Source organism: Giraffa tippelskirchi, chromosome 4 (assembly GCF_054371585.1).
Source record: "Giraffa tippelskirchi isolate mGirTip1 chromosome 4, T2T-mGirTip1v1.2.pri, whole genome shotgun sequence".
Lineage (NCBI taxonomy): Eukaryota > Metazoa > Chordata > Mammalia > Artiodactyla > Giraffidae > Giraffa > Giraffa tippelskirchi.
In genome coordinates this window covers 135,328,764-135,351,125 of record NC_137278.1, presented here as the reverse complement: position 1 = coordinate 135,351,125, position 22,362 = coordinate 135,328,764, and the positions used below count along the sequence as shown (strand labels likewise).

Below are 22,362 nucleotides of genomic sequence, written 5' to 3'. Positions count from 1 at the left end.
TCCTGTCATTCCTAAATAATGTGGGATGAGTTTATAACTGAAAGAAATATTCAACTAAAATGATTTTTAAGAATAACTTCACACAATAACATTGGGCAACACTAGCAAAGAATCAGCAGCTCAAGAAACTTACTAGTTAAATAATCATAAAATTTAATTACTAACTTAGAAGGTTAATCACTTTTTAAAATCTTCAACAGCTCTTTTCTTACAATGTTCTTAAGAAAAGTCAAGGAAGGATACATCTTTTTTAGCAGAGTGACTTATTAAATAACGATCAAAAAAATTCAAGTGCACACATCCGATATAAATGAAATAGAATTTAAATCCTGCACAGAATTATTTCAAATCCCTCTACTGTAGCAAATTATACATAAAATATTTAGGTCTTCAGCAAGGTTGGGGGCAGGCATGGGGTGAAAATATATATATACTGAAGTGTCTATTATATAATATAAAGTGAGGTTCAATTTAACATAAAACTATAAACAGAGATCACTTCAATTCATACAAATAAGGTATTAAATTTATAATGTCTTTCTTCAAATAAAAGTGTTGATAAATAAACATGTTACCCTGTTCAGTTGTTTCCTCGTCTTGTCTCATCCATCCAGACTGGGGGCCTGAAGAACTCCTCCCTCGTCTCGAGTAATAGTTCTGTACATCTGCCGGCAGAGTCTTTCTCACAGCCCAACTGGATGCAGACGTCCACCCTGACCTATCGGCTGGTGTATCAAAGGAGAACTCTTGCTCACTTTTCCGTTTATAGGGCTGCTGCTCCACAAACTTGAAAGTCTCATTCCCTGAACTATTTGAATTCCCTGAGAGGGGTTTTCGGTTTTGCCACCTGTTTTCATTTTGATCTGTATAGGCAAAACCACCTCTATGGTTACCTCTACCACGGTTACCTCTACCACGGTTAGACATCCAAGCTGAACTAAAGTTTTTATTCCAAGAATTCCCTGAATTCTCATTTCTATTTTCTTCCCAATGAGAATCTTTTAACTTTTCTGGATTTCTGGTCCTCGGATCAGGCCCAGAATTTATTTTTTCTGTTACCCAAGTGGGACAGTCATTTCTATGTTTCTCAGCAGAATTTGAATCATCAGCATCCGGACTGATGTCATTTTTTTCTTTTCTTGTATTTTCATTCTGTTTCTCTGAGTCACTCTTTCTGTATCGATCATTCCCTCGTGGACATCTCCAACCATCGTTTGCCCATCTTTCTTTCCATCGAGGAGAGTAACTGTCCCTGTCATTTCTACCAAATGATGAACCCTTACTTTTTGTTCTAGATCTTGATGGTGACCTCGACTGTGACCTGGATCGAGACCACCTTCTCATTCTCCTTTCTCTATCTCGGTCTCTCCTCGACCCATCTCTATCACTCTCTCTTTCTCTGCTCCGGGACCTGGATTTTTCTCTTGGGGAGGAATCTTGCACTCTGGACTGAGATCTTCTGTTCTCTCTTTTTGGGGAGAGTGACTCGGATCTTTTGCCTTCCTTAGCACTATCCCTTTTTGGAGACCGAGACTGAGATCTCCTCCTTTCTCTTGCACTATCCTTTTTGGGGGACTGAGAACGAGATTTTCTCCGTCCTCTAACAGATTCTTTCTTAGGAGACGGTGATCGAGACTTCCTGCTGTCTTTTCCAGTTTCTCTTTTGGGAGATGGAGACTGAGACCGCTTCTTTTCTCGGGCAGTGTCTTTGTTGGGAGACCAAGTTGTAGATGGAGAGTGAAATCTAGATCTTCGCGTACGAGGCTTTTTGGCTTTATCTGTCACATCTAGTGGGTTTTCAGATGGTTGAGACACAGTTTCAACCTTTTCATTTGCAGGATCAGAAGATAACATATTCTTTTGGGGACTGTGCTCCACAGAATTTTCATTCAGTTGTTTAGCATCAGCATTTACAGATGGTTCGATTTCAGATTCATTTTGGTCACTGCAAAATGAATCACATTCCATCGGTATCATTTCATTATTGTCCTCACTAAAATGCTTCTGAATCAGTGCAACATGTGTTTTAGGCAATTCTGTAGATCTGTGATGTTCAACCAAAGATTCAGTCTTTTCTTCTAAAGATTTGTCCAATTTGGTGTTAGTATTTTTTTTTAATAAAGTATTTTCAGAGTCTTGAATACTACTCAGAGTTTCATTCCCTGAAGTATCACACGTTGCAATTATTTCTGCATCTTCATTTTTAACATGCCCAAGCAAATGAACCTCTGAACTCTCAATAGATTTTCTGTCCACTGCTTGTATAACTCCACCCTCAGAAGATTCTAATTTCGGACTGTCAATAAGCTGTTCTGTTTTTACTGAAGAATCTCTATGATCAATAATTTTTACTATAGGACTCTCCACAACTTTTTCTTCATTAACTACTGACTCTGCATTCTCAGGTAACTCACCTAAGCTTGATGCAGGTTGGTATACTTCAATTTCAGATCCTGAACATGTAAGAGAATCATTTGGAGCATGATCTATACATATACCTGCTTTTATTTCTGATTCTGAAGGTTCAGCTATTGGGTCTTGATTTTCCAATGGATCACTTCCTTTTTTGGAAGTACCTGCAGAAATCTCACTTTCCAAACATAAAACATTAGCTTCTATACCTGCATTCTCAACTTTTTGAGTTTCCTCCTCCCCTCCAAATAACACAGGAGGATCTTGGGTACCAGACTCAGAATGTAAAGTTTCTACTTCTTCCTCTGTATCATGGGTCTCAGCAAATTCTTCACTCTCTTTTAATGGCTCACTGCAACTTCTTAAGCCATTGGCAGACTCAATTTCTACATTTATCTGCACAGTGTTAATACTTTCTACATCTGATTGGTGTTCTTTCTCTAACTCAGGTGGTATGTCAGGTTCTGCTACTTCTTCATCAGCTGAATCACTGGAAGATGATTTTTCAGGGGGAGGCACAGAGCTTCGAAGTTTCTTTTTCAATAAAGGTAGTTTTCTTCCTCTTCTTACAGACTTCCGTTTTGGAGCCTGCCTTGTTTGCTTCTCTGACTCACCTGAAGAGGAAACACTTACAGATGGATTATTGTTATCTGGGGCATCACACCCAGAAATATTTGATACTGGGGATCTCTGAGACTGACTGACTGGTTCAGCTCTTGTGTTACGTGTAGATCTTCTTGTAGGAGTTGCTGCTGCAGGTTTCCGTCTTGATCCTCTGGTGTTTGAGGTACCAGAAGTTTGCTTCTTCTCTTCCCCTTCTTGAGTATGTGCTAATACATATCCTTTGCAAGAAGTACCTAATAGTATACAAAAAGGAAAAAGCAAGTGTATGTTCCATCAAGTGATAAGAATTTGGCTTCAGCTTATTTTAGCATAAAAATAGACATCTATAACAGAGTGAAACAAAATATACTTGTGAATCAAATTATTAATAAGTGCATAGCTACTAACATCTGAGTAATACCAATTTTTGAAAGCTACTGAAATGAGTTACCCCAAGATTTGAATCCATGTGGGAAATTCTACAGTGAAAAAAAAACAAAAGAAAATGTTTGGTCTGTTAATTGCCATTTGCTTCATGAATCACTATCACCTAGGCAAAAGCAGGACACAACAGCTATCCACAAATAGTAAAGACTCAAACTATTTGTTCACAATTCAGAGAAGGTATTACTTCTAAAAATCAGTGGTTTGAACACTGAACGCTTTCTAAACAGAAAGGAAACTTCTAATCAGTTCCTCAAAGACATGAAGTTGCAACTTCTTGAAGTAAAAGGATTTTCTAGTTGCAACAATTTTAAAGTCAAGTCACTGTACAAATATTTATAGAAATATCTAGGACTCATTATCTATACCTTATTTTACAAAATTTCTAAGTCATCAACACTTATACTTTTCAAGAGATTGAAATAGGCTTAGTAATTTTTCTTTAACTAGAAAGAAATTCAAAAACTTTACCAAAATTTTCTAAAGATATGGTACTCGTTGGAAGAATAGTTCTTGGCAACACAGAAGAGATGAGAGGAAGGACTTCGATTTCAATATTCCAGGGTATAAAACTAATTCTGAAAATTTAAAACAAAATAAAGACATTTTTGTTTAAATAATAAAACCAGCAATTTAAAAGTGTTAATTATCCAAATAAGCTAGCAATATTAAAATATCAGTTCAGTTCAGTCGCTCAGTCGTGTCCGACTCTTTGCGACCCCATGAATTGCAGCACGCCAGGCCTCTCTGTCCATCAGCAACTCCCAGAGTCTACCCAAACCCACGACCATTGAGTCGGTGATGCCATCCAACCATCTCATCCTCTGTCGTCCCCTTCTCCTCCTGCCCCCAATCCTACCCAGCATTAGGGTCTTTTCCAATGAGTCAACTCTTCGCATGAGGTGGCCAATGTATTGGAGTTTCAGCTTCAACATCACACCTTCCAATGAACACCCAGGACTGATCTCTTTTAGGATAGATTGATTGGATCTCCTTGCAGTCCAAGGGACTCTCCAGAGTCTTCTCCAACACCACAGTTCAAAAGCATCAATTCTTCGGCACTCAGCTTTCTTCACCGTCCAACTCTCACATCCGTACATGACCACTGGAAAAACCATAGCCTTGACTAGACGGACTTTTGTTGGCAAAGTAATGTCTCTGCTTTTAAATATGCTATCTAGGTTGGCCATAACCTTCCTTCCAAGGAGTAAGCCTCTTTTAATTTCATGGCTGCAGTCACCATCAGCAGTGATTCTGGAGCCCCAAAAAATGAAGTCTGACACTGTTTCCACTGTTTCGCCATCTATTTCCCATGAAGTGACGGGACCAGATGCCATGATCTTAGTTTTCTGAACGTTGAGCTTTAAGCCAACTTTTTCACTCGCCTCTTTCACTTTCATCAAGAGGCTCTTTAGTTCTTCTTCACTTTCTGCCATAAGGGTGGTGTCATCTGCATATTTGAGGTTATTGATATTTCTCCCAGCAATCTTGATTCCAGCTTGTGTCTCTTCCAGCCCAGCGTTTCTCATGATGTACTCCGCATATAAGTTAAATAAGCAGGGTGACAATATACAGCCTTTACATACTCCTTTTCCTATTTGGAACCAGTCTGTTGTTCCATGTCCAGTTCTAACTGTTGCTTCCTGACCTGCATACAGGTTTCTCAAGAGACAGGTCAGATGGTCTGGTATCCCCATCTCTTTCAGAATTTTCCACAGTTTATTGTGATCCACACAGTCAAAGGCTTTAGCATAGTCAATAAAGCAGAAATAGATGGTTTTCTGGAACTCTCTTGCTTTTAAGATGATCCAGCGGATATTGGCAATTTGATCTCTGCTTCCTCTGCCTTTTCTAAAACCAGCTTGAACATCTGGAAGTTCACGGTTCACGTATTGCTGAAGCCTGGCTTGGAGGATTTTGAGCATTACCTTACTAGCATGTGAGATGAGTGCAATTGTGCGGTAGTTTGAGCATATAGGTGCTTAAATTATTTTTTGCCAAACAGCTAAAAATATAAATTCAAGGTTACTCATCGTTCAAAGATGGCTACCAATTGGCTATAAAAAATAAAAATATAAAAAATCTTCTAAAAGCATGCTTTTTCAATAAATTAATAGCAAAGTGATATCACGGACAACTTAATATATAGTAGTTGATTCTCATTTAAATAAGTTAATGCAATTATTTTGTCAAGAATTTCAACATTGTTTCACTACTTTAAAAATAACCAACTTGGATAATAAAATGTAGATAAATAAAATACACAAATGAAATGTACAGATTTTAAGTGCATAGTGTGATGACTTTTTGCCAATGTATACACATACCTGTATAACCACAACCGCAAACAAGAAATAGAACATTTCTACAATCCCAGAAAGCACCTTCCTGACCCTTGTTCCCCATCCTACTTCTAGGCAACCAAAAAGATAACTTAGTTGAGTTAATCGGATCAGGTTTTAAAGAAATTAGCAAGGTCAAAGGGGAATCAGTCCATAAATACATAAAAACATAACAAAAACTGAAAGGAAAGCTACATCACTTGAATTTTGAATTTTCTGTTAGATTTATGTTTTTATGGCATATATCAAGGCCAAAAATATCAAAATACATTTTTAAAAAGGAAAAAAGAAACGCAACTGATTTCTACTGCTATGTTATATGCTAAAATTCCTCAATCTGAGGACGATGGCTCTTCAAAGATCCCAGGATACCTATGGACCTGTTAAGACTCCAGTTACTGCAGTCACACCGAATCCACTCTCAGCTTCTTCCTACTCTGACTCATATTTGTTCAGTCAGGTCTCCTAACAAAAGACTATTTCATCCAGTCTAAGGTGAGATTCTGGAGGACGAAAGAAGCTTGAAAAACAATGTGCAACTTGCACATATACAGAAATATACAGCTCTAAGGAAAAACTTCGTATTTTACATATCTGGACTTTGTCTAATTTTACTTATTTATATTCCACTGTCACTCTTAGAGGATGAAGGCCCTGTGCAGAACTCCATTACAGTGATATGTAAAAGTTAATAGTTATAGGAATGAATATAAAACTTTGGCAAGGAACTTAATCTTTACATAGGAGCTTGATTTAAGTACATATCATGTACCTAGCTAGCAATGTGCTAATAGTTTCAGGGCTTACACTAAGAGAGAAAAGGCTAGGCTATATAGAGAGTCATGAATGCCAGGGCTAAGTAGGGACTTGATCAAGCAGTTGTTTAGAATAACACTTCGGAGATGGAAGTGTCATGACAAAAGCAATGCTTCAGCTAACAGCACACAGGGAAGACTGGAATGGAGGAAAAAATAACAGAAGGAGAAAGATCTGAATGCTATTACTAATAATGAGCCTTATCATTTAGGTATTCTCCCTGTTAAAAAAATCAAATATTTACATTTATTGAACAAATAAACACAGCATTCTTTATTTTTCAAGGGGTTCCTTAAATAGAGACCTTTCATTAGGCATCTGAAACACCAAGGTTTAATTAAACAAAACTTCCTTAGAAACATAACTATTGAATATCTCTGTATATAAGATATTATTAACTTATGCACACATTAGCATCTAAACATTTTAGTAAACAATTTTTTTTACCTTCCAATTCCAGGTAATGTATCAGGAAACCATGACAATTCCAGTTCCTGTCTCTTCTGCCTAATCAAAGCACTGATCTCATTGACTTCTATAAATTCTGTACTAAAAGATAAATTTTACATCCTTATCAGAATTCCAAAATTTTAAGTTCAGAATAACAACTGGGTTATATCATGAATAACAGAAATTTTCATATCCAGCATTATAAGTCACATTAAAAAAAAAAGAAACTTTTCTATCTAAACACTTTTCAAAATAGATCCATTCCTGAAGTAACTTAAATGTTTATATTACAAATAAAAATGGAACTAATCTGACTTGAGACCATTTTGCAAAAGTCAATTCAGACTAATATTATTACTATTGAAAAGAAGAAGTAACACTATTTGTTTCCCATGAACCAAAGCTGCAAAGAGCAGTCCTAGCTGAAATTCTAGGTGCAATAGTTTGCCACCTGAAACTACGCATAGGACAAAGGAAGAAAATAAAGAAGGCATGGTTATTTTTATAACCCAAAACAGGCAGAGTTCAGTTTTTCAAAAGGCTACTCAAATGTAATTGCTTTCTTTGATACCCTGCCAATCTTTAAAGTTAAATCACAATCTTAATCTGTCTTGTTTATTCAACCAGCTCCATTATTTTTAAACCTCAACTTAATCTTCAAATTCCACAAATATCTACACAGTATCTATCATACAGTCACAATAGATTAAAAAATGACTGGGTCTATTCTGAAAGGGTACCCCCATAATTTAACAGCTTAACAACTAGCCTACTTCTCTATCATGTAAAATCCTTGTGTACAACTTAATTTATTATTAAGGAAAAGGAAATCCACTAGCAGTCACTGAATAATAGACAGTCACAAATAAGGTTCTCTTTATTTGCCAAAAGAAACAAAAACAAAAAACAACATGGGCCTTCATAACATTGTTGAGCCAAGTTTCAATTTCTACCAAAAGTTAACTGCAAAAAATAAAACATCAAATATAAAAAACACATAAATTAAAAGTAAAAAATACTAACCAGTAAGCTGTACAGGCAAAAGAAGATTCTCCACTGTGACTACTAGAAGAAAAGACATTGGAGAAAAAATTTCTGAAGCACTGATTTGTACATGGATTTGATCTTCGAGGCTAGAAAAGTAAAATGAGGTTGGTGAAACAGCAAAAAAAAAAACAAACTCTTCCTTAATAGGTAGGACATAGTTACATTTAAATATTTTGATGTATTTGGGGCACCAGAGTTATGTATCAAACAACCATAAATTGTTACTATCTAAGAAAAATATTTTTTCTTTATTTCAACAAACCTTATTTGTCTTTATTATTGAATTTTTCTTTCCTCCCATTTCATTGTATTTAGAGTTTCCTGTACAAAGACACAAAAAGATCTTACCTTAATTTTTATTTCAACAGGTTTTAAACCAGTACTGATACTGGCATATTGACAAGAGAACGTTAAAACATGTATAAAAATTGCATTTAAAATAATAGTGCTTGCATTTATATAATTTTTCCAAATGCTAGTTTTATCTTGTTAATCCACAGACAAAAGGAAAATATAAGAGGCCACAATACAGAAAACTAGTGAAGCAGGAAAAATTGCTATGTTTAGAGCATTAAGCACCAAAATTTTAGTCAATATGTTCTGGCACTATGTACAAACTTAAACTGTCATGTAATAAAAAGCATATAAAGAAATAAAATTATTTAATATCAATAATACACTTAATATGTCCTTTCCAGTTATGACCTAAACAACAAGTACTGTTAACTCACCTCAAGTAGGAGCTGACCAAGGGAACTGAAACCATCAGCCCTTGTCAACCATAAAGTAGAATTTAATCACCAACTTCAATAAGCACCCTCACCATCCTCCTCAAACTGTATGGAATTAGGAAAACTACATAGAAGTCTTGATTAAAACAGCTTTCTGCTATGAACGTTGGGTTTTTGGTTGTATTGCTTACAACTTTTTGGTTTTACATGTCCATTTCTATGGATACGTTCTTCCAGGTTAAGAAAGATAAAGGACAAATAGCTCCTGCTAACCACAAAAACTGTTAAAGATTACTGCTCTTGGTTTTTCTTTACTATCAAGTCTGTCCTTTTGGTCATCTGCACCTATGAATACACTTGTATGCAATAAACTGCTGCTGGTACTGCCATTGCTCTCTCCTCAGAACTCTGGGTAAAGTCTACAGTAAAAACAACAACTGGTCTTTCAATCTCCAGCCAAGCTTGTCTCACAAAGGCCAATCTAAGTTTGTTGAAAATAAATCAGCCTAACTGGGAGGCCAAGTTCCTGATACTGCAAGAACATAAGTATTTTGGGTTTCTTTCGTCAGTCCAGTTGGTAATAGCCGACTTTCTACTTAACAGCATACTAATTTTAACTTACTATACAACAGCTGTTTGGTTTCATGCTATTATTCATTTATCACACATGTCCCACCCAGAACAGCTATAACAAATGACATTTCATATTGGGGAGAGGACATTTGCATATTGCCAACATCTGCTGATCATCAAAAAAGCAAGAGAGTTCCAGAAAAACATCTATTTCTGCTTTACTGACTATGCCAAAGCCTTTGACTGTGTGGATCACAATAAACTGTGGAAAATTCTGAAAGAGATGGGAATACCAGACCACCTGACCTGCCTCTTGAGAAACCTGTATGCAGGTCAGGAAGCAACAGTTAGAACTGGACATGGAACAACAGACTGGCTCCAAACTGGGAAAGGACTACATCAAGGATGTATTTTGTCACCCTGCTTATTTAACTTATATGCAGAGTACGTCATGAGAAACGCTGGGCTGGAGGAAGCACAAGCTGAAATCAAGATGCTGGGAGAAATATCAATAACCTCAGATAGGCAGATGACACCACCCTTATGGCAGCAAGTGAAGAAGAACTAAAGAGCCTCTTGATGAAAGTGAAAGAGGAGAGTGAAAAAGTTGGCTTAAAACTCAACATTCAGAAAACTAAGATCATGGCATCTGGTCCCATCACTTCATGGCAAATAGACGGGGTAACAGTGGAAATAGTGGCTGACTTTATTTTTTTGGGCTCCAAAATCACTGCAGATGGTGACTGCAGCCATGAAATTAAAAAGACGCTTACTCCTTGCAAGAAAATTTATGAACAATCTAGACAGCATATTAAAAAGCAGAGACATTACTTTGCCAACAAAGGTCCGTCTAGTCTAGGCTATGGTTTTTCCAGTGGTCGTGTATGGATGTGAGAGTTGGACTATAGAGAAAGCTGAGCACCAAAGAATTAATGATTTTGAACTGTGGTGTTGGAGAAGAATCTTGAGAGTTCCTTGGACTGCAAGGATATCCAACCAGTCCATCGTAAAGGAGATCAGTCCTGGGTGTTCATTGGAAGGACTGACGTTGAAGCTGAAACTCCAATACTTTGGCCACATGATGCAAAGAGCTGACTCACTGGAAAAGACCCTGATGCTGGGAAAGATTGAGGGCAGGAGAAGGGGACAACAGAGGATGAGTTGGTTAGATGACATCACCGACTCGATGGACATGGGTCTGGGTGGACTCTGGGAGTTGGTGATGGACAGGGAGGCCTGGCGTGATGTGGTTCATGGGGTCTCAAAGAGTCGGACATGACTGAGCGACTGAACTGAATTGAACTGAGCTGAACTGAATCTGATTTAATTACTCATTTAGAGAGTAAGCCTCCTGTTTGCCTGGGTAGACTCCCCTTACCCTGTTCGGCCAAAAATCTGCAAGATAAACTGCTCCTTTAAAAATTTTAACCAATTCTGTTTTTCAGGACCACCCCATACACCTGCTTTCAGATATAAGATAGGTCTCCAGACCAAAATCTAAGGTTCTACGGTGTGTGAACTGATTTGATTCTCAATGTCACTCTCCATGAGAAGTCTGGGTTTCAGCTTTCTAATAAGACAGTTTACGATTAATATGCACCTCAAACAAACATTTTCAAGCTTCTATTTTGTGGACATCTTTCATCAGCTGTCCTTCTCTCCAGTTCTGTTTTGTGGCTTAAATTTTTATTTTGATTCCTATGGTCTTTTCTGTAGGGTTCTAAGAGGGATCAGAGAATTAAACAAGTGCTCAATCTGTTATGCTTACCTGGAAACTTATTTTTTTTAATTTAGTATATCTGAAAAGATGTTTCAATGACAACATCTTTTTCTGCAAAACAAACCAGTATAACAAAGGCTCTGATCTTAGAGCCCAATAGTACTTGGGAGGTACCCAATTAAAATTTGATTAATTGATTCCAAATTAACAGAGTCATAATTACATGGGTTTAGTATGTACTTAGGGAACTAGTCTGTTAAGAAATGTCTTAAAAGGGGATACTTTTTATAAACTGTATCAGTTATAAACTATTAGCCCAAACCAAAGACTATTATGTTCATTCCAAGAACAAAGTATATAAAGGAGGTTAAAAAAAAAAAAAAGTATGGAAACTCAGTTATCTAGTATGACTAAAGAATGAGAGTGACATTTTATCATATCTGTCAAAAGGTATGCTGTCTAATGTTTTACAATACTTACAGTGAGATGACACCATGTTCACTAAATGAAGAAAGTAAAGTTTATACAATTTTATCAGAGTCACAGATGATTTAATAGAAAAACTAATACAAAACCCACATGGCTCAGCTTCCAATAAAATTATCTATTAGGCCTGCTGGAGTTTTAACTAATGTTATACTAATAATTTCTAATCCAAATAAAAGAATTTCACAATTTCATACACTCTATTCATTAGTTTTAGTACGCATAATATAAAGATAATAACCTAAGGGAGAAAGTCACACATGAATGTTCAAAGAACAGCCCCTGCTCACTTTGAAAAACTTGAAAAAATTAGACACTAAACCTCACTGCTTCTGAAATCTACCATAAAAAGACAATATTTCCTCAAGAAGTTCTTTCATAAAAATAAATTTAAATTATCCTTTGGGCAACCATGGTTCCTGCTCAGTCTAACTGGATTCATACATTAAAATGTACTTAATTTGCAAAACTTCCCACTAACTCTACCTTCACCATACCTTTCATCTTAGTTCCTTTCTCAGTTCAAATGCCTACATTTAAGAGTCCAAGGTTGCTTCCTTCTTGCATGACAGGTTCATTAATGCCCCTAAACTTTGAGGCAATTACAAGTAACATTTACAGATTCTTTCTAATGAGGCACTTTGTTAATAAAACAGTATCTAAGAAATCTCATAATTAATGCAAAAATTCAAGGTTAAAACTCAAGCTCTACAGCTATTCCTGAAGCTATGATTTACAAACTTTAGTCTAAGAAATAAAAAACTATGATTTATTACATTTCTGAAAGGATACACAAAATAATCAAAGTTAATTGGTCTGCTAAGTAGGGAACAGACATCTGGCTCTTTATATCGAGCCATTAGAAAAAGGCAATAATTTGAGTTATAAAGATCACAGACAACCACAAAGTGAGAGGCTTAAGGTGAGTAACAAAATCATGCTTTAGCAATATTCTGTAGTGGGAAGAGGCATTAGATATGGAGTAGAAGACTGGATCAAATTCTTTCTGCTCCAACTCTGTGATCTGGACAAGATATTTAGCCTTTTAAAACTGTTTTAAAGTTTATAATTATGAATGATTTTGAACATCCCATAGAGTATTAAAAATGACACCTATAGAACAGATTTAACTGTTAACTTTTAGTTATTTTACTTTTATATTCATCTCTTTGTTTCTGCTGTTTGTTACAGGCATAGATCAGTTACCTTTTTATTATCAGGTAGTTATGGCCAAAGACAATCAGATACTAAGTACTTAACTACCATTACTACCTTGATACTCTGGAAAACGCCATATAGAATACAGAACAACTATTCACAACTTAAAACTTACTAGGAAAAAAACACCACAAAAACAAGCTAATATACTATATCTCACTGATGTTTATTTTAAGAACTTGAATTATTTATGTAGTACCACTATGAGAGGATAATGGCCAATTAAATGTACTCTCAGAGTACATTTTTTTTTAATTACAGAAAATTTCAAGCACAAAATAGAATATAATAAAATCTGATTATATCCATACCCCAGTTTCCACAATTATTAATTCATACCCACTGTTAATTTTATTACTATTATCTTAAGTAATTTTGAAGCAAACTATAAACATCCTATCATGTTCATGCATAACTATTTCAGTAGATAACTAACTTTAAAAGATGTATTCTGTGGGGGAAGATATCAATAAACAAAACACATCCAATAACTCCTTATTACCAAATACCTAATGTTCAATTTTCTCCAACTGTCCATAAAGTTATCTTTTACTTTCCTTTTATAACATATTAGAATAAGGATCCAAATAATCCAGTTGTGACTGGCTGAATGTTTCTTTCATCTCTTTTAATCTACAGATTCCCACTCCCACTTCTAAACTCCCTTCAATTTTTTGACAGAAGAAATAAGGTCATTTGTCTGTGGTCTCTACATTTTGCTGATTGTATCTCCTTGTTGTGACTTAACATGCATCTCAATCTCTGCATGTCTTATAAATTAGTAGTTAGATTTCTTAACCGAATGCAGGTTTTGCTTTTTGGGTTTCTTTTTCTTTTTTTTCCTTTCGTCACACTATTGCATATTTGTACTTACTTCCATAAGGAAATGTTTAATAACAGCTTCCCTGATAGCTCAGTTGGTAAAGAACCCGCCTGCAATGCGGGAGACCTGGGTTCGATCCCTGGGTTGGGAAGATCCCCTGGAGAAGGGAAAGGTTAACCACTCCAGTCTTTTGGCCTGGAGAATTGTACGGACTGAATAGTCCATGGGGTCGCAAAGAGTTGGACATAACTGTACAACGTTCACTTTCACTTACTGATCACTGCCTAAATGCTGTGATGTACATTTACAAAATGCTGATGTTCAAATTCCATAATTTTCAATTATTTGCTGAGATATTTCTGTAAGAAATGAACTTTCCTTTACCTTGATGCACACTTTCAATTAACATGATGTATAGCTTATATAAAAAAGGCAAGGTAGATGTTTGTATCTTTCCTTTCATATACTGACTTTCAAAATGAGTCTAAATCAACACAATGTTATAGAGCAATAACCTTCCAATTAAAAAATAAATTTAAAAAGTGAGTTAACTTCCTAGCATCCTCTAAAATAGACCAATTAGTCTGCTTATTTATTTACTGATAAGGTAGCATGATGAACTCATGAACTTTGACAAATCTGACAGGTTTCAATGACTGTCGCTCTTCATAGTTACTGAATATTATCACCCCTTTTGATGCTTAAATTGTTCCATTTTTGGCTAGAGGGAACCCAATCTATTGTTGATTCTTGTTGAATCTATAGTTGATTCTTGTTCAATGTATAGTTGATGCTTGAGACTTTTAGTTATAATCCTAGCACTGCTTTGAAAGTTTCCTTGAGTTCTATGAGAAAAAAATGTTCTAGGTATATGTTCCTCAAACCTGGAAACATTTATTTATTTCAAGGAGCCCTAGTTCTTTTATTTGGAAAATACAAACTGGGCATCAGAACTGGGTCACAGTGTTTTCTTACCACTTAGAATTTTTCAGAATTACTGAAAAAGCCCTTTTGGACTTTGTAGTGGGTTGAAAGTGTCACCGCCCCGCCCCCAAAAATTAATATCTACCTGGAACCTCAGAATGTGACATTTAGAAATACAGACATGGCATATACAATTAAAGAAAGATTGACATGAGATCATACTGGATTAGAGTGGGCACTAAATCCAATGAGTATGTCCTTATCAGAGACAGATAATGATACAGAGTAACACAGAACAGAAGACCATAAGAAGACAGAAGCAGAGATTCCAGAGATGCAGCTACAAGTCAAAGGATGTGACGGACTGCCAGGAGCCACCAGAAATTACGGCAAGAGGCAAGGAAAGAATCTTCCCTAGACCCCACAGAGGGAACAAGGATCTGACAACACCACGACTTCAGACTTCTAACCTCCAGAACAGTGAAGAAGTAAGTTTTCTTTGGCCTTAAGTCACCAAGTTTGTAATGAATTCTAATAGCAGCCCGAGCAAACTAATACAGACATAGTTTTTTTTTTAACTAATAAAAATGAACATATAGGTATATAATAAATTGGTTAAGGCTTCGTAAACCTTCATTAATGCAGAATCCAATTTTTTCTAATTACTTTTCATCCCAAGTTTGTTGATAACCATTTTTTACACAGCATCATCCTCCATCCTATCCAGAAGAGTGGTGATTTGCAGAAAATATAGTCAATAAATATGTAATATCTTTGTATAGTGACAGTTGGTAAATGGACTTACCACGGTGATCATTTTAAAACGTATAGACATATCAAATCATTATGTGTGTACCAGGAACTAACATAGTGTTATAGGTCAACTGTATTTCAAAAAGAAACAATCAAACTCAAAGAAAAAAGAGATGGAGATGACAGGAGGAGTAACTGATGAAGGCAGTCAAAAGGTACAAACTTCTAGTTATAAGTTAAGTACTAGGGATGTAATGTACAAACATGATAAATGTAATAAGGTAAGTACTAGGAATGTAATGTACAAGCATGATAATGTAATTAACACTCCTGTATGTTATACCTGAAAGGTGTTAAGAGAGTAAATCCCAAGACTTCTCATCACAAGGAAAAAATTTTTTTCTATTTCTTTAACATTGTACCTATACAAGATGAGATGATGAATGTTTACTAAACTTTCTGTGATAATCATTTCATAATGTTTAGTTCAGTTGCTCAGTTGTGTCCGACCCTTTGCGAATCAATGGACTGCAGTAGGCCAGGTTTCCTTGTCTATCACCAACTCCTGGAGCTTACTCAAACTCAGGTCCGTTGAGTTGGTAATGCCATCCAACCATCACATCCTCTGCCGTCCCCTTCTTCTCCTGCCTTCAGTCACTGCCAGCATCAGGGTCTTTTCCAATGAGTCAGGTCTTCATATCAGGTGGCCAAAGTATTGGAGTTTCAGCTTCAGCATCAGACCTTCCAATGAACAGTCAGGACTGATTTCCTTTAGGATGGAATGGTTGGATCTCCTTGCAGTCCAAGGAACTCTCAAGAGTCTTCTCCAACACCACACTTCAAAAGCATCGATTCTTCAGTGCTCAGCTTTCTTTATAGTCTAACTCTCACATCCATACATGACTACTGGAGAAACCATAGCTTTGACTAGACAGACCTTTGTTGGCAAAGTAATGTCTCTGCTTTTTAATATGATGTCTAGGTTGGTCATAACTTTTCTTCCAAGGAGCAAGCGTCTTTTAATTTCATGGCTGCAATCACCATCTGCAGTGATTTTGGAGCCCCCAAAAATAAAGTCTGTCAATTTTCCCATTGTTTCCCCATCTATTTGCCATGATGTGTCGGGACAGGATGCCATGATCTTAGTTTTCTGAATGTTGAGCTTTAAGCCAACTTTTTCACTCTCCTCTTTCAGTTTATCAAGAGGCTCTTTAGTTCTTCACTTTCTGCCATAAGGGTGGTGTCATCTGCATATGTGAGGTTATTGATATTTCTCCCGGCAATCTTGATTCTAGCTTGTGCTTCATCCAGCCTGGCATTTCGCATGATGTACTCTGCATGTAAGTTAAATAAGCAGGGTGACAACATACAGCCTTGATGTACCCCTTTCCTGATTTAGAACCAGTCTTGTTCCATGTCCAGTTCTAACTGTTGCTTCTTGACCTGCATACAGATGTCTCAGGAGGCAGGCAAGGTGGTCTGGTATTCCCATCTCTTGAAGAATTTTCCAGTTTGTAGTGATCCACACAGTCAAAGGCTTTAGCACAGTCAATAAAGCAGATGTTTTTCTGGAACTCTCTTGCTTTTTCAATGATCCAGTGGATGTTGGCAATTTGATCTCTGGTTTCTCTGCCTTTTCTAAATCTGGCTTGTACATATGGAAGTTCTCCATTCACATACTGTTGAAGCCTAGATTGAAGAATTCTGAGAATTATCTTGCTAGCATGTGTGATGAGTGCAACTGTGCAGTAGTTTGAGCATTCTTTGGCATTCCCTTTGTTTGGGATTGGAATGAAAACTGACCTTTTCCAGCCCTGTCGCCACTGCTGAGTTTGTCAAATTTGCTGGCATATTGAATGAAGCACTTTCACAGTATCATCTTTTAGGATTTGAAACAGCTCAGCTGGAATTCCATTACCTCCACTATCTTTGTTTGTAGTGATGTTTCCTAAGGCCCACTTGACTTCGCATTCTAGGATGTCTGGCTCTAGGTGAGTGATCACACTCACCTAGATTATTTGGCTCATGAAGATCTTTTTTGTATAGTTCTTCTGTGTATTCTTGCCACCTCTTCTCAATATCTTCTGCTTCTGTTAGGTCCACACCATTTGACTTTCATAATGTATGAAAGTCAAATCATTGTATGGTATACCTTAAACTTATACAGTGTTGTATATGGCAATTATACCTCAATAAAATTGGAAGAAAAAAAACAGTGGTGATTCTTCAGGAAATCCATTAAGAACTAAATTATTGGTACTGGCCTTTTATACTGGTTTTGCAATTAGTCTGTGGGTTCCAAAGGGTCGGACACGACTGAGCGACTTTCACTATGTAGAATTACCCAAATTATGACTTTCTTGGATTGTTGGCAATGTGTGTGATTAATTTCCCCCAGTTCTCTTACTTTCAATTAGGGGTTCTGCTACTGCTAAGTCACCTCAGTCATGTCCGACTCTGTGTGACCCCATAGATGGCAGCCCACCAGGCTCCGCCGTCCCTAGGATTCTCCAGGCAAGAACACTGGAGTGGGTTGCCATTTCCTTCTCCAATGCATGAAAGTGAAAAGTTAAAGTGAAGTCGCTCAGTCGTGTCCGACTCTTAGTGACCCCATGGACTGCAGCCTACCAGGCTCCTCCATCCATGGGATTTTCCAGGCAAGAGTACTGGAGTGGGGTGCCATAGGGGTCCTAGGGGTTAAGAAAAATCCAGAATTATCTATGAATCCTTCTCTCAAGTTTTTGCTATCTATTCTCCAGATTTAAGGACAGAACTTTGTATGTTCATACAGTCACCAGCAGTGGCAACCATCCAGATGCACAGTCAACAGTGATCATACACAAAAAACAATTAGAATCTCATTTCAGAGATGTCAGAATGTGAAATTTAAAAAAAACAAAAACAAAAACTGGGTTCTCAGAATTGATCAAATTTGCTAAATGAGTCAGAAGACAAAAAGAAGTACAACCTAAGATAGACAGCTCTAGAATTTTTCTAATAGGTTCTTGCCTTCCTATCTTTTTAGAGTAACTTTTACCAAGCTATCTTCCTAAAATGGTTTCACCACATTGTAATTCAGTGAAAAAGAAACATTTTTAATGGTATTTTTTAATGGTATCTTTTAATGGTATCTTCTTGCTCAATATTACTCCCTATACGGCTTTCCTGGAGGCTCAGTAGTAAAGAACCCGCCTATCAGTGCAGGAGACACGAGCTTCATCCCTGATCCAGGAGGACTCCATGTGCCACGGAGCAACTAAACCTGGGCAGCACAACTACTGAGGCACACAGGCTAGTTTGCTCTACAGCCCGGAAGCCTCAACTACTGAGCCCATGCGCTGCAACTACTAGAGCCCACACACGCTCTAGAGCCCATGTTCTGCAATAAGACAAGCCATTGCAATGAGAAGCCTGTGAACACCAACTAGAGTGTACTCCCTACTTTCTGTAACTACAGAAAAGCCTGCATGGCAACGAAAACCCAGGATAGTCAAAAATAAATAAACAACATTATTTTTTAAAATTACTCCATGTAAGATAAATTGCAGAAATTTTAGCTTTATTGCTCAACTCCCTATGACACCTTCAGCCTTCCTCTCCAGTCTTATTTCTGATCATAGTCTTTAACATTTTTGCCTCAATTCACGAGTGGGAAAAGAAATGATAACTGGAAGAAACCATTAATTTGACTTAGGAGCCAAGAACAAATTCACATATGAACATGAACCAATTACACTAAAACAATCTAAAGATGAAAAAATCTTGTTTGCACATGGCATGTAAACATCTGTATTTTTTCAGAGCATCTCTACTTGTCCAAAAGACAATTCTCTATTATATCATCCCAAACACTCGATCCGTCTTCCCCAACTCAGTAACTGGCAATGCCATTTTAATAGCTGCTCAGGCCAGGACTTTAGTGTCACCCTTGACTTCCTCCTTTCTCTACCTCACATCCAAGCCACTAACAAAATCCTTTTAAGGAGCTTTCTTTGGTGGCTCAGATGGTAAAGAATCTGCCTGCAATGCAGGAGATCCAGATTCGATCCCTGGAGAAGGGAATGGCAACCCATTCCAGTCAGTACTCTTACCTGGAGAAGTCCATGGACAGAGGAGCCTGGCGGGCTACAGTCCATGGGGTAGCAAAGAGTTGGACACCACTCAGTGACTAACACTTTCACTTTCTTTCATTGAAATGCAACATTTATACAACTGTGCCATTTCTCACCACTTTCACTAACATCTTCCTGGCCGAAGCCACCATAATGTGTGGTCTGGAAAACAGCCACTAAACTAGTCTCTCAGTCCTCCAATGAGGATATTTCCTGCCAATGAATTATCCTCCCCTTAACAGCCAGTGATCCTTTAATAATGTTAGTCCATACTACTCTTGAAAATGTTTGCAATCTTACATAAGCCCTAAATGAACACCAGAACAATGGCTTACTCCTCCTGCTCCATCTACCTAACTCAATTGCTCTAGTCATACAGACCTCCACGCTATTCTCTGAATATACCTTCAGTTCAGTTCAGTTGCTCAGTCGTGTCTGACGCTTTGCAACCCCATGAACTGCAGCACGCCAGGCCCCTCTGTCCATCACCAACTCCCGGAGTCCACCCAAACCCATGTCCATCGAGTCAGTGATGCCATCCAACCATCTTATCCTCTGTCGTCCCCTTCTCCCCCTGCCCCCAATCCTACCCAGCATTAGGGTCTTTTCCAATGAGTCAACTCTTCGCATGAGGTGGCCAAAGTACTAGAGTTTCAGCTTCAACATCAGTCCTTCCAATGAACACCCAGGACTGATCTCCTTTAGGATGGACTGGTTGGATCTCCTTGCAGTCCAAGGGACTCTCAAGAGTCTTCTCCAACACCACAGTTCAAAAGCATCAATTCTGCGGTGCTCAGCTTTCTTCACCATCCAACTCTCACATCCATACATGACCACTGGAAAAACCATAGCCTTGACTAGACGGACTTTTGTTGGCAAAGTAATGTCTCTGCTTTTAAATATGTTATCTAGGTTGGTCATAACCTTCCTTCCAAGGAGTAAGCCTCTTTTAATTTCATGGCTGCAATCACCATCAGCAGTGATTTTGGAGCCCAAAAAAATAAAGTCTGACACTGTTTCCACATCTATTTCCCATGAAGTGATGGGACCAGAAGCCATGATCTTAGTTTTCTGAACGTTGAGCTTTAAGCCAACTTTTTCACTCTCCTCTTTCACTTTCATCAAGAGGCTCTTTAGTTCTTCTTTACTTTCTGCCATAAGGGTGGTGTCATCTGCATATCTGAGGTTATTGATATTTCTCCCGGCAATCTTGATTCCAGCTTGTGTTTCTTCCAGCCCAGTGTTTCTCACGATGTACTCTGCATATAAGTTAAAGAAGCAGGGTGACAATATACAGCCTTGACATACTCCTTTTCCTACTCCTTTTCCTATTCGGAACCAGTCTGTTGTTCCATGTCCAGTTCTAACTGTTGCTTCCTGACCTGCATACAGGTTTCTCAAGAGACAGGTCAGATGGTCTGGTATTCCCATCTCTTTCAGAATTTTCCACAGTTTATTGTGATCCACACAGTCAAAGGCTTTGGCATAGTCAATAAAGCAGAAATAGATGTTTTTCTGAAACTCTCTTGCTTTTTCAATGATCCAGTGGATGTTGGCAATTTGATCTCTGCTTCCTCTGCCTTTTCTAAAACCAGCTTGAATATCTGGAAGTTCACGATTCACGTATCGCTGAAGCTTGCTTGGAGAATTTTGAGCATTACTTTACTAGCATGTGAGATGAGTGCAATTGTGCGGTAGTTTGAGCATTCTTTGGCATTGACTTTCTTTGGGATTGGAACGAAAACTGACCTTTCCCAGTCCTGTGGCCACTGCTGAGTTTTCCAAATTTGCTGGCATATTGAGTGCAGCACTTTCACAGCATCATCTTTCAGGATTTGAAATACCTCAACTGGAATTCCATCACCTCCACTAGCTTTGTTGGTAGTGATGCTTTCTAAGGCCCATGTGACTTCACATTCCAGGATGTCTAGCTCTAGGTGAGTGATCACACCATCGTGATTATCCGGGTCGTGAACATCTTTTTTGTACAGTTCTGTGTATTCTTGCCACCTCTTCTTAGTATCTTCTGCTTGTTAGGTCCATACCATTTCTGTCCTTTATCGAGCCCATCTTTGCATGAAATGTTCCTTTAGTATCTCTAATTTTCTTGAAGAGATCTCTAGTCTTTCCCAATCTGCTGTTTTCCTCTATTTCTTTGCACTGATCGCTGAGGAAGGCTTTCTTATCTCTCCTTGCTATTCTTTGGAACTCTGCATTCAGATGGGAATATCTTTCCTTTTCTCCTTTGCTTTTCGCTTCTCTTCTCTTCCCAGCTACCTATAAGGCCTCCTCAGTCATTTTGCTTTTTTACATTTCTTTTCCATGGGGATTGTCTTGATCCCTGTCTCCTGTACAATGTCACGAACCTCTGTCCATAGTTCATCAGGCACTCTATTAGATCTAATCCCTTAAATCTATTTGTCACTTCTATTGTATACTCATAAGGGATTTGATCTAGGTCATATCTGAATGGACTAGTGGTTTTCCCTACTTTCTTCAATTTAAGTCTGAATGTGGCAATAAGCAGTTCATGATCTGAGCCACAGTCTGCTCCCAGTCTTGGTTTTGCTAATTGTATAGAGCTTCTCCATCTTTGGCTGCAAAGAATATAATCAATCTGATTTTGGTGTTAACCATCTGGTGATGTCCACGTGTAGAGTCTTCTCTTGTGTTGTTGGAAGAGGGTGTTTGCTATGACCAGTGCATTCTCTTGGCAAAACTCTATTAGCCTTTGCCCTGCTTCATTCTGTACTCCAAGGCCAAATGTGTCTGTTATGCCAGGTGTTTCTTGACTTCCTACTTTTGCCTTCCAGTCCCCTATAATGAAAAGGCCATCTTTCTCGGGTGTTAGTTCTAGAAGGTCTTGTAGGTCTTCATTGAACCGTTCAACTTCAGCTTCTTCGGCATT

The 22,362-nt window shown here is 37.7% G+C and overlaps 1 protein-coding gene and 1 long non-coding RNA gene across 24 annotated transcripts in view; both read right to left on the bottom strand.

Moving 5' to 3' along the window:
• Positions 1-22,362, bottom strand: part of SCAF11 (SR-related CTD associated factor 11) — an 88,172-nt gene that overhangs the window by 3,234 nt on the left and 62,576 nt on the right. For 16 of the 23 annotated variants that reach the window (XR_014051528.1, XR_014051529.1, XR_014051525.1 and 13 more), the window contains 5 exons: positions 8,377-8,435; positions 8,091-8,200; positions 7,065-7,166; positions 3,931-4,037; positions 576-3,269 (listed from right to left, as the gene is read on the bottom strand). Coding sequence is in view for 17 of the 23 variants with exons in the window: in XM_081483149.1 (XP_081339275.1) it covers positions 576-3,269; positions 3,931-4,037; positions 7,065-7,166; positions 8,091-8,200; positions 8,377-8,435 (3,072 nt within the window). In the remaining 6 variants the exon portion in view is untranslated. Of the gene's footprint in view, positions 1-575; positions 3,270-3,930; positions 4,038-7,064; positions 7,167-8,086; positions 8,201-8,376; positions 8,436-22,362 lie in introns of all 23 variants that reach the window. The other 7 variants (XR_014051531.1, XR_014051530.1, XM_081483157.1 and 4 more) reach the window with 1 other exon arrangement.
• LOC145503521 (uncharacterized) lies at positions 13,666-19,863 on the bottom strand. The gene is made up of 2 exons (XR_014051532.1): positions 19,504-19,863; positions 13,666-17,658 (listed from the first exon to the last, which is right to left on the bottom strand). It is a non-coding gene; the product is annotated as an uncharacterized LOC145503521 (long non-coding RNA).